We start from the raw sequence: 14,267 nt of genomic DNA on the forward strand, positions 1-14,267 counted from the left end.
TAATCGAGAAGCTGAAACTCAATCTTTTTTTTTTTCAAGCCAACGAATGTCGAGGCGCGAGGCCTTTTTTCTGACAAATATATAATTTGCAAAGCGGATTTTAAATATTAATTTACTATATTTCTTGGCAAAGAAAAGCAAATAATAAGTTGGTTCAACAGGTTTGAAGAAATGTATCGATTTGGCCACGAGGTTTAGTAATTGAAAACATTCGTCAAACAAGGATGGACATTTTTCCCAATGATGCAAAATTTCAATTTGTGTTGACTGTCTAGAGATATTGACTGAACATAGGTCATGAAATAAAAGGAAAATAAAAACAAATGAAGAGGAGTGACGAACTTAATCAAAAATAAAGTACAAAAATATCTTAACTTAAAGGAATGCGTATTTTTCAATACCAGGAATGTATAGATCTGGAATTTTTCTATCAGATATGATGAGAATGTTACGCCCAACTATGAAATTTGCTCATTAATTCATGACTCAGAACTGAATTTTAGACAACATTGCTTTAGAATAGTTCCCGTACGTTTGAAACTCGTTCGAAATAAATTAATTTTGTTGTTAAAATTGTGTGATCATTTCCAAAAGATGATGATCAGTTATACCCGATGATGCAAGTGCTAAGTGTTCAGTGACAAAGTGTCAAATTTCGGCTCTAATAACTTGTCGGGTACGGCACTAGATGGCGATGACGTAAGTATTTTCCAATTACACAAATTAAAAAGGTAAGGCAGCGTCGTTTAAAATTAATTTACGATGAGAGAGGAATATTTTGTAAGTTTCAACTCACCCACCCACATTGAGTTAGGGAGACCTTGGGCTCCCGGAAGAACTGAAGAACAAGTTAAGTAGAAATGAGGAAAATGCACCTATCGGGGCTTGTTTAAAGCACGTGGCAAGTAGCAAAAAAAATGTATCCGAAAAGAAAGCGGAGCGCTACATGAGGATAAATATGATTTCGTTATAGAAAAATTTCTTACAGGTGATTACTTAGATATTGTAGAATATCATCGACTGACTAGTCAGTTGTACTTATTACAATTCTGTCATATGATCCGCAGCAGTTGTTAATTTAATGTCAGCAAGCTGACGTATGCTAAGTTACTGTGTAACTAATCACGTATACTACAAGTAGCTAAAGGTTTTTAGCTGGTCAGAAATGAATCGGTGAGAAAGTTGTCGAACACGTGCAATAAATTTTAAATGAAAATAACCACAAACCAGAATCGATTAGGGTTCCTTGTATGATTCGTAGTCGAGATGAGCAAAAGAAACCGAACATTATGGTAGTAAGAAAAAGTATGGCCCAGCAAATTAGTTGAGAATCTTCAATAAATTTCTAAATCTATTAATTTAACCAGAATTTTATTACGGATAGAATGTGATCATAATTATGCAACCGTGGTGACTAAGCTTAATCTAAAGTCTATGTTAAGTACAGAATCAGACCATAAAACATTCATAATCAAGAAAACAAAGCAAACGACTCGTATAACACTAAACCGATGGTGTGGCTCTTAAAAGTAACGATTTAAGTACAATTTGAGAACAGTTTTTTCAGCAAAGAAACGATCGAGGACCAGAATACAATAATCTTGGAGGTCCTGACAAACAGATAAGGTTAAATAGTGTATGATCTTCAGTCATACGGTTTAGAAGTTATAAAAAACTGTACTTGCACAAAAATGCTTCATAAATAAATAAAATTAAATAAAGTTTGACGATACAATACACTATAAAATGAGCAACTTTGACTAGTTTGAAGTCTGAGTGGACTTTGAAGACACATATAAAATAAGATTAACCGCCGTGACTGCGATAAAAAGCTAACCATAAGCACACAAGTTAGGTTTCATTTCACATTGGCATTGATGAAAACTCAAGTAAACAGCCACACAAATCTCTGCTCTTAACCTATGCTTGGTTATGAGATCCGTGTTTTGTAAAATTTTACGCAGCATAGATGTGACTTAATTATGTGAGTTAAAAGAAAGAAAAACTCATTAATTGGACCACGAAATCATTGTTGGAGACGCCACGACGTACTCATCGTCAGAGACGCCACGACGTACTCATCGTCAGAGACGCCACGACGTACTCATCGTCAAAGACGCCACGACGTAATCATCGTCAGAGACGCCACGACGTACTCATCGTCAGAGACGCCACGACGTACTCATCGTCAGAGACGCCACGACGTCACTTATCGTCAGACACGTTGTGACGTCACTTAGAAGTCGTGGCACTAAATCGTTAACTGAACAGGCGGCCATGTATTTACACAGAAATCTAAGCATCTATCAAAACACAAAATGTAACGGAAGAGATTGGGAATTAAGTAAAAACAAAACAATCGTAAGTTCAAGAGGGTGAGGCAAATTCCTCAGTAAAAATAGCTCGGTAAAAATGACTTAACACTAAAATTAAGAAATGACTGCGAATAAAGTGAGCTTAAATTAAAACACTGTCCACTAAAAACAATACAACCGAATTCGCAAACACAGTAAAATCATTAGCAGAATTGAGCTATAGGTAACTTAAACTAAGGAATGTATGCGACAAGTTGTTTCGCAATGACTGGGCGGCCGACGACGCTCGATTATTAGCTCGTTTATTAATAAATATTTCTTAAGTAATGACTTGCGTCTCGGCCGGCGACTTCTGACTAGCCACGGTTTCATCTGAGAGATTTCCTAGCATAGCTAACTAGACTGCGTCTTCCTTAGCGTAAAAACAACGAGAGATCCGAAGGTCTTCCATGTACTGAATTCTACTTAGAATTGCTTATGGTTTATCAGTTCTCTCAAAACTGCCAACACTGGAACAATCAATAAACGCCAAAAAAACTTAAGACAAATAGACTTTCTAAACAGATTAATCCGACACGGCTGACTTAGAGACGAGGTCTTTTTTTTTATCCCTAAGCTTCAAATCAAAGTTGATACGAAATACAAATGATAAAGACAGCTTAGAATTTATGTGTGACTTAACTATACTTGTCGTGACATAACTAAATTACTAAAGGTTAGTGTCAGTATTTTCTTTACTGGCAGAGATCTTCTAGAACACTCTTATTTACACGTGCTGGTGATTCTTTGTAGTCTATTTCATGAGAAATTTGGAGCAACATCACCGTAACATACACATAAAAAATCTTACACGCAAAGGTGTTGAGAAATTCTGTCAAAAAATTCGTACATTCACAAAAATAATTGAGTTTAAAATTGTATTTTATGAGATTTAAAATTCATAATTATAGTGGTCTAAAAATTTACATCAGCAAGAAATTTATTAAAATAAGAAATCCCCGGTTTGAACAACAGATCGTCTGTTATGATACGATGATTATAAATTATATTAAAACAGAGCTGCATGTAAAACAACGGTCAAGACTTTATGAATAGCCTCGGTACGACTTCCAAGTGCATGAGGCCGGCCATTCCCTTGCAGCACAACCTCCATAAGCGGGCAAAAATATCGACTGGTTCCTGGTAGAAAACCTCGTATGACAACAACGCAAATTGTTAACTTGACTTCTCAATAAAGCAATCTTGTCTTACTTCTGTAATTCAATGTTTGTGTCACAAACATCACTAGAATTATCATACTCTCGAAATAGAGATAATCTTGCATTTTCAATCTTAATTCTACAGGGGAAAGGGTTCATATGAGGCGAAGGCGGGGTGACGCGATGAGGCGCATCAAACATTATAGCAAGCAACAACATTCAACCAGAAAATTAGAAAAGTAAGCGTAGAGAGCAGCCATATCCCGCACTCAAATTATAGATTGATAGAGAGAAGAAGGTAAGTAGGAAGAAAATAGGGACAGAAAGAGAGAGAGAGAGGTAGAGAGAAAGGAAAATATCAAGATAGTTTGCGCTTAAAAAGATGCGGCAGATTTTTTTTTATTTGTGTTGCGGCAGCGGTGCTGGCAACCAGTCTGTAAATGATTTTTGAAACTCTTGGGCATCTTAGCTTAATAATAAAAAAGTCACAAAGGATAAACGTTTCTTAAGGCTTATCATAGCGCTTAATTTGTGAAAGATCGACGAAAAAGTCGACTTTGTAGGCTCTTAAGGGTTTATCAACAATACTTTATTTTGTTAGCACAAAAGTTAAGGTTTAGCATTTACAGCAGCAACAGTCAGCGTAAGAAATCTATTATCACACTGAGACATGAATATTTGAAATGACTTTTTCGATAAGAAATTGATAAGTCGTCGTATATACCCTCCGAAAAGAAGGAATGGCGGACAAGAATAATGAATGGATGACCGTGTGTTTCTTCGAGATTCTTATGAACAGGGAAGAAAAACTTGAGGTGAAAAGAATAATGACGGCATAAAAAGAAAGGTGCACAAGGAAAAGGGAAGATGAATGCGGAAGAATACAGAGCAATGATGATTTAAAACGATTTTGATCGATGCGAATGAGTTGAAAAACAAGCTAGGTTAATTGAGTTTTATTACGATTATTTTCACGATTACGGCGGACATTATGAAAAAGTTGTTGATTTGTTTAATTGATTATGGTATGATTCACTAGATGGAGTTACAGACAGCAGACAATCGTTGCTTGGCGTCCTAGAAGGACCCGCTTTACTGAGGTGTCAAGTAAACAAGTTGCGTGGCTGGTTGTCACAAATCCTGGTCTTCGAGACAGTGCCCACTTACCATGTTAGTTTGGATCTGACCCTGACCCATCTGCCCCATTTGCGGCATGTGCACTACAGTCGTGGCCACTGTCGTCGGGGACTGCTGAATTGTGGCAATCATTTGTGGACCATTGTTTGTGCCTATCCCTCCAGATGATAGCCCAGGGGGCGTTGCTCCCCCTCCTCCACCAACTGATACCATCGTCATAACTTTGTTGTTCATCTCGTTGTCATCCTTCCACTTATCCATGGACCGGCGACGGGCGTTCATGAAGAAGTTGCCCACCGTCGACGGTTCGAGGCCCAACTGACGAGCGATGGTCACTTGCATCTCTTTGCTCGGCCGCTTCGTTTCCTGCAAAACAATGGAATAAATTTGTAAAAGGGAGTTTTATCACAAATAATCAAGCAAGCTATCGTTTACGACTCTCCATCGCTTTCCTCTGCTGCTTCTTTTTCCGAAAATCGTGGAAATTAATTTAGGAATCGAGAGCTTATCTTACAAATAGTTCAACGAGCTATCGTGTTTCGACTTCCCACGCCTTTACTCAGCAACATGTTTTTTTTCAAAATCGTCGCAATAAATATGTGACGGCAAAGTCAATCACGCAATAATTTCACAGACTACCATGGATAATTTAGTCGGAATTTTATCGATTCGTTTCTGTTGGTCGGTTCAGCAGTAAAAAAGGACTTAACTTAATTATTTGCACAACATCTAAATATGTTTATCGGTTTTAGTAATCGTTGGACAACTTAGCAAAGACTAAGAGAATACAAATGATCATTTGAAATTTATTTTGTTGGCATATTGAAGTGAATATTCGTCATAATTGCAGTGAATATTCGCAACGCAGTTCACTATTATAAAGCTCGCTACGTTTGACTTCGAATTTGAGAATGAGAACACAGTGGGAGAGGAGCTACGTTGTCCTGGGCGTAGAGTGCTAAGGCACCGCGGCGCCCTCTAGTGGTGGTTTGTTATGGCTGACTCGAGCGGACTCTTGAGTGACGGTCAGGCAAAGCCGAGAGCTATTCAAGAGCAGGTCGAGAGTAGCCCAAGAGCTGAGTAAGAGCTTTCAAGAGTCACACTCCCTAATGAGGGACACACCACGACACGACAAAGGCAAATTTCCTCGAACAGTTTAAAATGCAACGCTTCCTAGAGGCACTTGAGTAAGTTCTTCGTTTAATAACCTGAACTAGCGCATGGAACAACAGCTCCTTTCTGTTTATTGTGGTGTCTTAAAATCCTAAAAATTAATTGGGCAGAAAGGAAATTTGTAGACGCGATTACCTGGATGAAAAATATCTCAAAGTTCTAAGATGAATAGATGCTTTAATAGCGTGAGACGAGGACAACAGGTCTCTTCAACTCTGTTTTATGATGATAAAGTTCAAATAACGTAATAACGTAAATTGGTAAATAATTGTATAGAAATAAGAATATGGTAAAATTAAAAGTTATACATTACGATTAGAATACGACATTCACTGAAAAAAAATATCGGCGGAACGCCAGTGGTGGAATCGAAACTTTTTCAAGTACGGAAATATTCGGCTCCCGCCCAGCCCTGCGTTCGATGGCGGCGTGACGGCGGTCGCACCGCAAAAAGCAAGCGGATAAATGTGTCGCTGTCGCGCACCTCAGAAAATCCGTGGCAAAAACGTGACACTTTCATGAGGGGTCAAGTGGTGCCGCCTTGTTATTCGCTAATGATATTGATAAGCGAGGGAAAGCCACACGTGAACCTGTTCTGAGGCCCGGAAACTCGAACCCAACCGAACCAGTCTTTTGCCGCCCCATTGTAGAGGAAATTGTGAGGAATATTTAGTACGCATGCATATGATTTGCAGTGTAATAGGTTATTCTTTCCTATGTTTGCTTTCAGGTTTAAGCAAGCAAGAAGTACGCATAGAGTGATAAAAGTAGAAGAAAAATAAATTATTTCTACAGATATCTGATAATGGGATACTACGAGAAGCGATAACGGATTCCCGAAATAAAAGTAAGAATAAATGAAGAATATAAAGTAACAGAACATTACAGAACTGAAGTCGTATGAAGAAGATTAAGGATATACCTAAGGAGATATGAAAATATTTCCTACGGTAAAATACGCGGTGTGTGAAAGGATCAGGTATTGGAGGAGGTGCAGGATGAGGCAAGAAAGACAGGAGGAGTACAATGTACAGGAATGAGGTTCTGAGGAAACTTGATGCAGAGTAAGAATTGCAAGGGGAACATGAGGACGTACCGGGGAAGAAGAAAAGGTGCAGGGAAAGGCATGAGATTTTCGGGACGAGCCTTGATGTAGAGTAAGAATTGAAAGGGAAATAGGAGGACGTGCCGGGGAAGAAGAAGAGGTGCGGGGGAAAGGCCTGAGGTACAGGGAATTGAAAGAGGTGCAGGGAGGGCTAGGGAAGTGCAGGGATGCCAGTATTGGAATCCGATAGGAGGCTTGGATCTTAGCGGCAGCGGCAGCAGCGCTAACAGCAACGCCACAGAAAACAACAGCAGGACGACTGAACAACAGCACAAGTGCTGGGCCCTGTTAGAGCAGCTCCAGGCTGGTTGCGTCATTCAGGATAGAATTTTAACTGAAATAGTCTTATGAAGAGGGAAAAATATATCTTATTCACAAAATGCAGTGAGATAAAACCTATTAATAAAAAATGCCATTAAGAAATTCTTTCCCATACTGGAGACATTTACACGAGATGCGGCCTGATGAACCATAAAGCATGCATTTAAGTGGGACGAGTTCAAGGATCCAATCAGATACCCGAGTCAATTTTTTACACTCAATAAAAATACTGTTCAGCGTACCTGTGAAGTGGATCTGATCATTAGAAAGCTATCCAATTTTAATTTAGATCTAATATTTTCTTATTGTCTGGGTAAAATATAATCGTAACGATAAATAGTGATAGTGTTGATATCACTCGAAACAAATTTCTATTGGTATTTTCCAATTTATAGAGAATCCACAAAAATCAACGCAAATCCATATATTTTACTGGTAAATCCACGTAACAATAATATCCTCCAATAGAAAAGAAACACAAATTTTTGAAGAAAAAAAAAATTTTAAAATTGTTCGTTTCGGGGAGTCAAATCAAGCTTTCGTCGGCGGAAGAGAAAAATCTGCGTCATCTGCTGATGAAATTCTTCTGGGTATTTGTGTACAGACGAAGCCTCGCTTTGAATGGAAGCTTCCTAGGAACGTCGCATATTAGTTCTTATGAAGCCCACGAATTCCTTTGCAATGACATGAGTCAAATGTCGAGGCAGAAAAGCTTCGTCGAGGACGGATTGTCTCGAGTTAATTGCAGATAGTCATTTCTCATAGGGAGTTCGAGAAAATATGGAGTAAACCTTGTAAAATAGTAAAGCTTACATTGTTATCAAGTAACTAATTACTATTTTAACCACAAAAAAGCAGATTTATTACTTTGAAAATAATTCGTGTTTCAGTTCATATTTAGCATAACATTTGCCATAATAGAGAACAATAAAAGAAGATCGAATGAAACAAGAAGAGGAAAATCGGATGAAATCAAATCTGGATATCAGCTATTAAAGAAGCGATTATTATACATTATTAGTCAGCATAATATTCACATTTTAAATAATAATGTTAATCTTCAAAAGGACGAAGATGCAAAAAATAACCCAGAAAGTATTAGGCAATTAATCTAGCCCAGCAAGGAGAGCCAAGACGAGCCAGTCTTTTGAAAGACGTGATTTTTTGACAGCTCAAGGCATCCGTTTTTGCTCACTGCAGCGTCATTATTTAGCCGAGATTCATGAATACAGTTCAGAAATTCTGCCGAACTTTGCGGCCTTTCGTCCAGTTTTTCATCTGAGGCTATTAGGCCAATGAGAATGGGGGAGGAATTTCGTGGAAACATTTTTTCACCATCATGAGAAGGGTTTTAGATAAAAAGTGTCATTAGTACATTGTAATTGAGATAAAAAAAATGTTTAGTTAATTTTAGCTCCGTTTTAGCTCATAATATTTAATATCTTCTTTTGTCGCTGCAGAATATGCCGCCATTTGAATTCTAAAACCAAGCACAAGGAATTAGTTTCACCTTAAAAATAGTTTGTATAGCGCAACTGCAGTAACGCTGACATTTGTATTATAAAGCTTCGTCTCATCTTATATGCAAATAAAACATTAGTAACTTGTCACACCTTAATGCAATGTAACATTAGCCACTTGTCTCACCTTAATGCAATGTAACATTAGTAACTTGTCTCACATAAATGCAATATGACATTAGCAACTTGTCTCACCTTAATGCAATATAACATTAGCAACTTGTCTCACCTTAATGCAATGGAACATTAGTAACTTGTCTCACCTTAATGCAATATAAGACATTAGCAACTTGTCTCACCTTAATGCAATATAACATTAGCAACTTGTCTCACCTTAATGCAATGGAACATTAGTAACTTGTCTCACCTTAATGCAATATAACATTAGCAACTTGTCTCACCTTAATGCAATACAACATTAGCAATTACCCATCTTAATGCAATATAACACTAGCAACTTGTCTCACCTTAATGCAATATAACATTAGCAACTTGTCTCACATAAATGCAATATAACACTAGCAACTTGTCTTACCTTAAAAATAGCTTGTAGTGTACGCCGCTGCAAGTCCGTGAAAACCAGCCGAGGCTTCTTGGGCGCAGGGGTTTGATCGGGCGGACTTTGGTGTTCCTCTTTCCTTTTGCAGGCTGCTGTGAACACGAGTAAAAATACGTGTGATTATTTGAAGGCTCGCTCTTTGTTTGTTTATGAAGGTTCAGTTGCAAAACAAAGAATATTATCTGTTAACTACTTGATTATGTATACTAAGAATCGAACCATTTACCAAGTAAAGGTTACGGCTAGTAATAAATTGAGTCATGCAGCAATTACATCATTGCGATATATTCGGACCCTTCACGAGGAGTCTTGGCACCAACGAGTTATTAAATCTTATGAACTTTGCGTTACCAGCGAAACATCGAGCCATGGATAGGAGAAGTTGAATAGTAAACCAGTGTTAATTACCAAATTATATTACTGATCTTTCATAACACCAAAACAAATATAGTGATGATCGAATCTACGTAGGACAACGTTAGTACAATATGGACATTATTTTATAGCATGTCGCGAAAGTAAAAAAATTTGGTGAGCCAAAATTGGTAAATTAGTAATTTTAATACAACCCTCTAGTAGTTAAAGCTGTTCTAGAGCATAAAACTTGTCCCGCTTCACATAGTAATATGGTTTAGTGATAGGAGAGTGTTATTTCCAAGTAGCTAAATGAAACCAATACAATCATGTAAATTCAATTTAAAATATAATAACAAATCAAACCGTACCTAATTAGGTAAACCTTATTTTAATGACAAAAAACATGAACTTGATGATTAACCATTCCACTTAAAAATTACGCTATTGATAAAGAGGTATGGGAAGAAATAGACTAGTAAGAAAAAGAGAGAAATTCCGATTTGCGATTTAATGATAGCGTCAAGCCAGGGGCTGTCAATTAAAGCAGTCGCTTTCTCTGTTCCGTAAGAGTGCATTGCAGTGAATCTACCGTGAAATAATTCGGGTAGAAATAATAATAATAATAACATAATAATCTAAATAATAGCGGTTTTATTTGAGGTTTTCGCTTAGGTCTGGATATGTAATATTCTTGAGTGACTTAGTATTTTTTACAATTAAATAAAGTATATTATTATATACGTTCAAATATTGAACATATGAACAAGTTTAGTGCCGGGAGTGGTTTATCTTAAGTTTTATTGTCATCGCTTTTGAAATTAAGATTGAGGAAATCTCAATCTTGAATGCAATGGACATTCCTCGAGTTCAGGTTCTGGCTTTGCGTGACTTACATTTCAGATTCCTACATTCATGAGTAACTCATGAGATTAACTCATGAGAAAATTAAATCCTAAATACATATAGCTATAGCTATATATATCTAATTCAAACTGTTCCCGAGCATTACAATTCAATTTATATGTTAGTCTCTGTTAGTCAATATGTTAGTCTCAATAGTTTAAAACGATCCACGTTGATGCCAGAAAATTGAATTGACAGCACTTCGGGAAAATAAACAGCGCATTTTTGCTCCAACGCATCTGATCGGCAGTGCATCTTCTCGCCTCCACCCAACACCTCAAAGAAGAACAAATTTTGAGTCGCACTTCGGCGTATTGCCGGAGTGATTGTGATACACGCCACCCCTTTTGTTGTGGCGACGTATAAAAGACAGAAGTTCTTTGCTTCTCAGCCCTGGAAAATCACACTCTTTAGAGCGGACTTTCGTAGCGAAAACCAAAAAATTGTCACGCAAGTTGCAACCTCTTGCTCCTGTGAGTTTTTTTTAGCAATTGCTTGCATAGAATTATGAAGAGTTTTAAATTTTTTTGTGATAATGATACATTCTTATTACTTATAGTTTCTTTTGGTCATATTTATCACCATCGTGGCACAGGGTCACCGCTATCTCTTAGGAGCCACGTATCAGACGCATATCTAGCGCTCACAAGCACATAAAACTCGATTAATTCATCAATAAAGAAGCAGCGCCTCATAAAATAACTAGATTGGTCATCAATAAAATTATTGGGTGTAATCTGTCCAATAAGAAGTACATAAAGGCACCTTTGACGACCGATTAAAAAAACGAACGACTCGCGCATTCGCTCTCGAGAGGCGCTTTGCCTGGAGCTAGGAGCTGTTTGAATAACGGATTTACATGTGTACTCAATGTAGATCTATGTTATAATAAAAGTAACATGCATTCGTTAAGAATAATAATTTCGAGGTCGTAGTTATGGATTAATACACAAGGAATTTGTTTGAATGATTACCTATCCGTTAAAAAGAAGAGACCAAACCTCTGACAGAAAATAAAGAATATAATCTAAATTTTTCTTCCTGGAATAACTATTGGAAGGTAGACAGGCACCGGCCTTATATGGGTTCCATAACTGAGAGCTGATGCAGCAGAAAATCCTTAAGATGCAACACTTATCAATGAATATTATTTAAATCGATTTAATAGTAACAGGTAATAATAAAGTGCAACGTTATAACGTTGCACTTTATTGTTCTTCTCCAATTTCTGGCTTCGAAAAATGCCGGTATTGATACTAAATAAATATATTGCTTGCTCGTGTAATCAATAATATTTTCGATATCATCAGAAAAGACATTGCAATAACAAATCACTTTCCGACACAGTCACAGGAGCGTCCTAACGACGAGGACCCACAACGCCTGTGCGATATACCTCAAGATTTTCTCTACTGTTGTCTGTCATAATTCCTTCAGGACACAAGAAGCAACGATTGTCGGAGCTTCGGCACACAATACACGCCACTTAGAAAAGCCCATCTCTTGGTAATAACGTACCAGTAAATAACGTACAGATGTTTGGCAATAATTACACTTCTTGGACTAGCCTTCACAAAGGCTGCCATGACCCTAGCAACGTTCACTAGGATGAGAGCTCAGTGATATGTGATGGAAAGTTTGGGCAGTGCAACACAATATGCTGCGGCCGCGATATAAATTACTCTTATCTTATTTAATGCAACCATGTTTCAGGTGTGCATAGGCCATAAATTTTGTAAGTCATAAAATTTTTGTTCATTGCACGAGGCCTGCAAAGCTCGTAGTTGTTTTTACTATGGATAATTCGCTTTGTAATTTTTGAAATTGCTACGAGTCATTTCAAATAGGGCAAGAAATATTTATAGAAAATAAATAAATAGGATTGTTAGAATATTTTACGAAAAATTGTTTTGGAAAAATTATATTTTTTCGCTTCTAATGGATATTGTGTTCATTGTCGCAAGTCAAAGCAATTTTTTCAAATAATTGATAAACCTGATACATTAGGAAGCCAGTTATCGTGCAATAATGCTATAATTTCCAGCAAACTTGTGTACAAACGCCCAATAACAGCGTAGAACATTATTAATAATTATTGGGAAGGTGATAAGATAGGATATATTGTAGTGACCGTTCATTACCGGTACCTCAGTTAACGCGTTCGAATTATTCCCTTTGTACGAGAGGAATTGACAGGCGCCAGAACGAGACGTCGAGTGCACCGCGACACGCGACGCTATGAACGACACTTCGACTGGCCGCTTATGGAACTTGATTGCGTTACTCACACGTTATATTGCTACGGAATTCTGTCTTTAATTTACTGTATTCTTTCTTAAAATATGAGAACACAGTAATATTAAAACATGAAAATACGCGACGCTTTAGTGAGAGCCAATATGTAAACTTATGGGCTTTGAATTTCAATTTATTTACGACTGATACTTAGTCGGGCACAAGTTGAATGATAGAAGTGAACTGAAGCCTCCATACTACCTTTTTCTGCTTAAAACGGATTTTAACTGGAGTACAAGTCTCTGCAGAGAACTTATTTAATGTTTTCGCAGTGCGTCAAATAAGTTGAATAAATGCTGCAATATAAGAAAATGCGCATCAAGAACGTTATTTCTTTATCGTCACTATATTTTTTATATTATACATTATATATTATGCCAGCATGTTAAACCTCCGCGTCAGCATGTCACGCATCCACTGCAGAAAACTATACCCAGAGTTGCATGCTACATTCTGAACAGCATGCTAAACCCAAAGCAGTATGTCACACCCGGATAAGCTTACTACTCCCACAGCAGCATGCTACCCACGAAGGAGCATGTTATACAGAGCATATTACACACCATATAGAGCATCACACTACACCCAGAGCAGCACGCCGCAATGCCACGTCAGTGCGTCACGCCTATAGTGCAGCAAGTCACACTGCCACGTCAGCACGTCACTCTGCCACGTCAGTGTGTCACACCTAGAGCAGCACGTCAAACTGCCACGTCAGCACGTCACACTGCTACGCCAGCATGTCACTCTGCCACGCCAGCTTCGTCACAAGAGTAGTCGCTTGCCACTATTGACGGCTTGCCATTCAAGCGTCCTCCTTTGAACGGCCACGAAGGACTCGAGTATATATATAAAGCAGAGCACCATCGAAGGGTTGCAGAAACAAAGCGACGTACGCGTCAAAAAATCGGTGAATTTTGCAATCTTCCAGGTAGGTGAGAAATGACAGTTTATAAAAAGCCCTTCAGTTCGCACCTCCATCATTTGACGCCCTGAAAACGCGTCCAATAAAACATAATGGCAAGATTTTTCGCGCACACGTTGCTGGAGAAGACAGCGCATTCAAAAATAGAACGTGTAACATCTTCAACGGGTTCGTGCACTTTTTAGTTATTTGCCCTTTGTACGGAATTTTGGACGCTATCAAAAGTAAACAAAATTAGGCATTAACAATTGAATCGGACGATTGCATCGGCAATTGACATAAAATATTAAATTTGGCTTTCTATTTGGTTATGTGATGCTAACAATTGTGTAAATATTCTATAGTTCGGTTTCAAGGAAAATTACAATTTTGGAATATATTTCCCTACAAAGAAATTATGAACCGAAAGTGTGTCCGTTTAGTTATATTGAAATATTCGCATACAAAATGTTTAACAA

At 37.7% G+C, this 14,267-nt stretch overlaps 1 protein-coding gene across 1 annotated transcript in view; it reads right to left on the reverse strand.

Annotated features, from left to right (window-relative positions):
* Positions 1-3,258: 3,258 nt before the first annotated feature.
* LOC108681790 overlaps positions 3,259-14,267 on the reverse strand; it is a 48,170-nt gene continuing 37,161 nt past the window's right edge. Inside the window, exons 4-5 of the mRNA XM_018170866.2 lie at positions 9,306-9,421; positions 3,259-5,017 (exon numbers count right to left, since the gene is read on the reverse strand). Coding sequence (XP_018026355.1) covers positions 4,646-5,017; positions 9,306-9,421 — 488 coding nt within the window. The 3' untranslated portion in view covers positions 3,259-4,645. The remainder of the gene's footprint in view (positions 5,018-9,305; positions 9,422-14,267) is intronic.

Source organism: Hyalella azteca, unplaced genomic scaffold (assembly GCF_000764305.2).
Source record: "Hyalella azteca isolate HAZT.00-mixed unplaced genomic scaffold, Hazt_2.0.2 contig17222, whole genome shotgun sequence".
Classification (NCBI taxonomy): Eukaryota; Metazoa; Arthropoda; class Malacostraca; order Amphipoda; family Hyalellidae; genus Hyalella; species Hyalella azteca.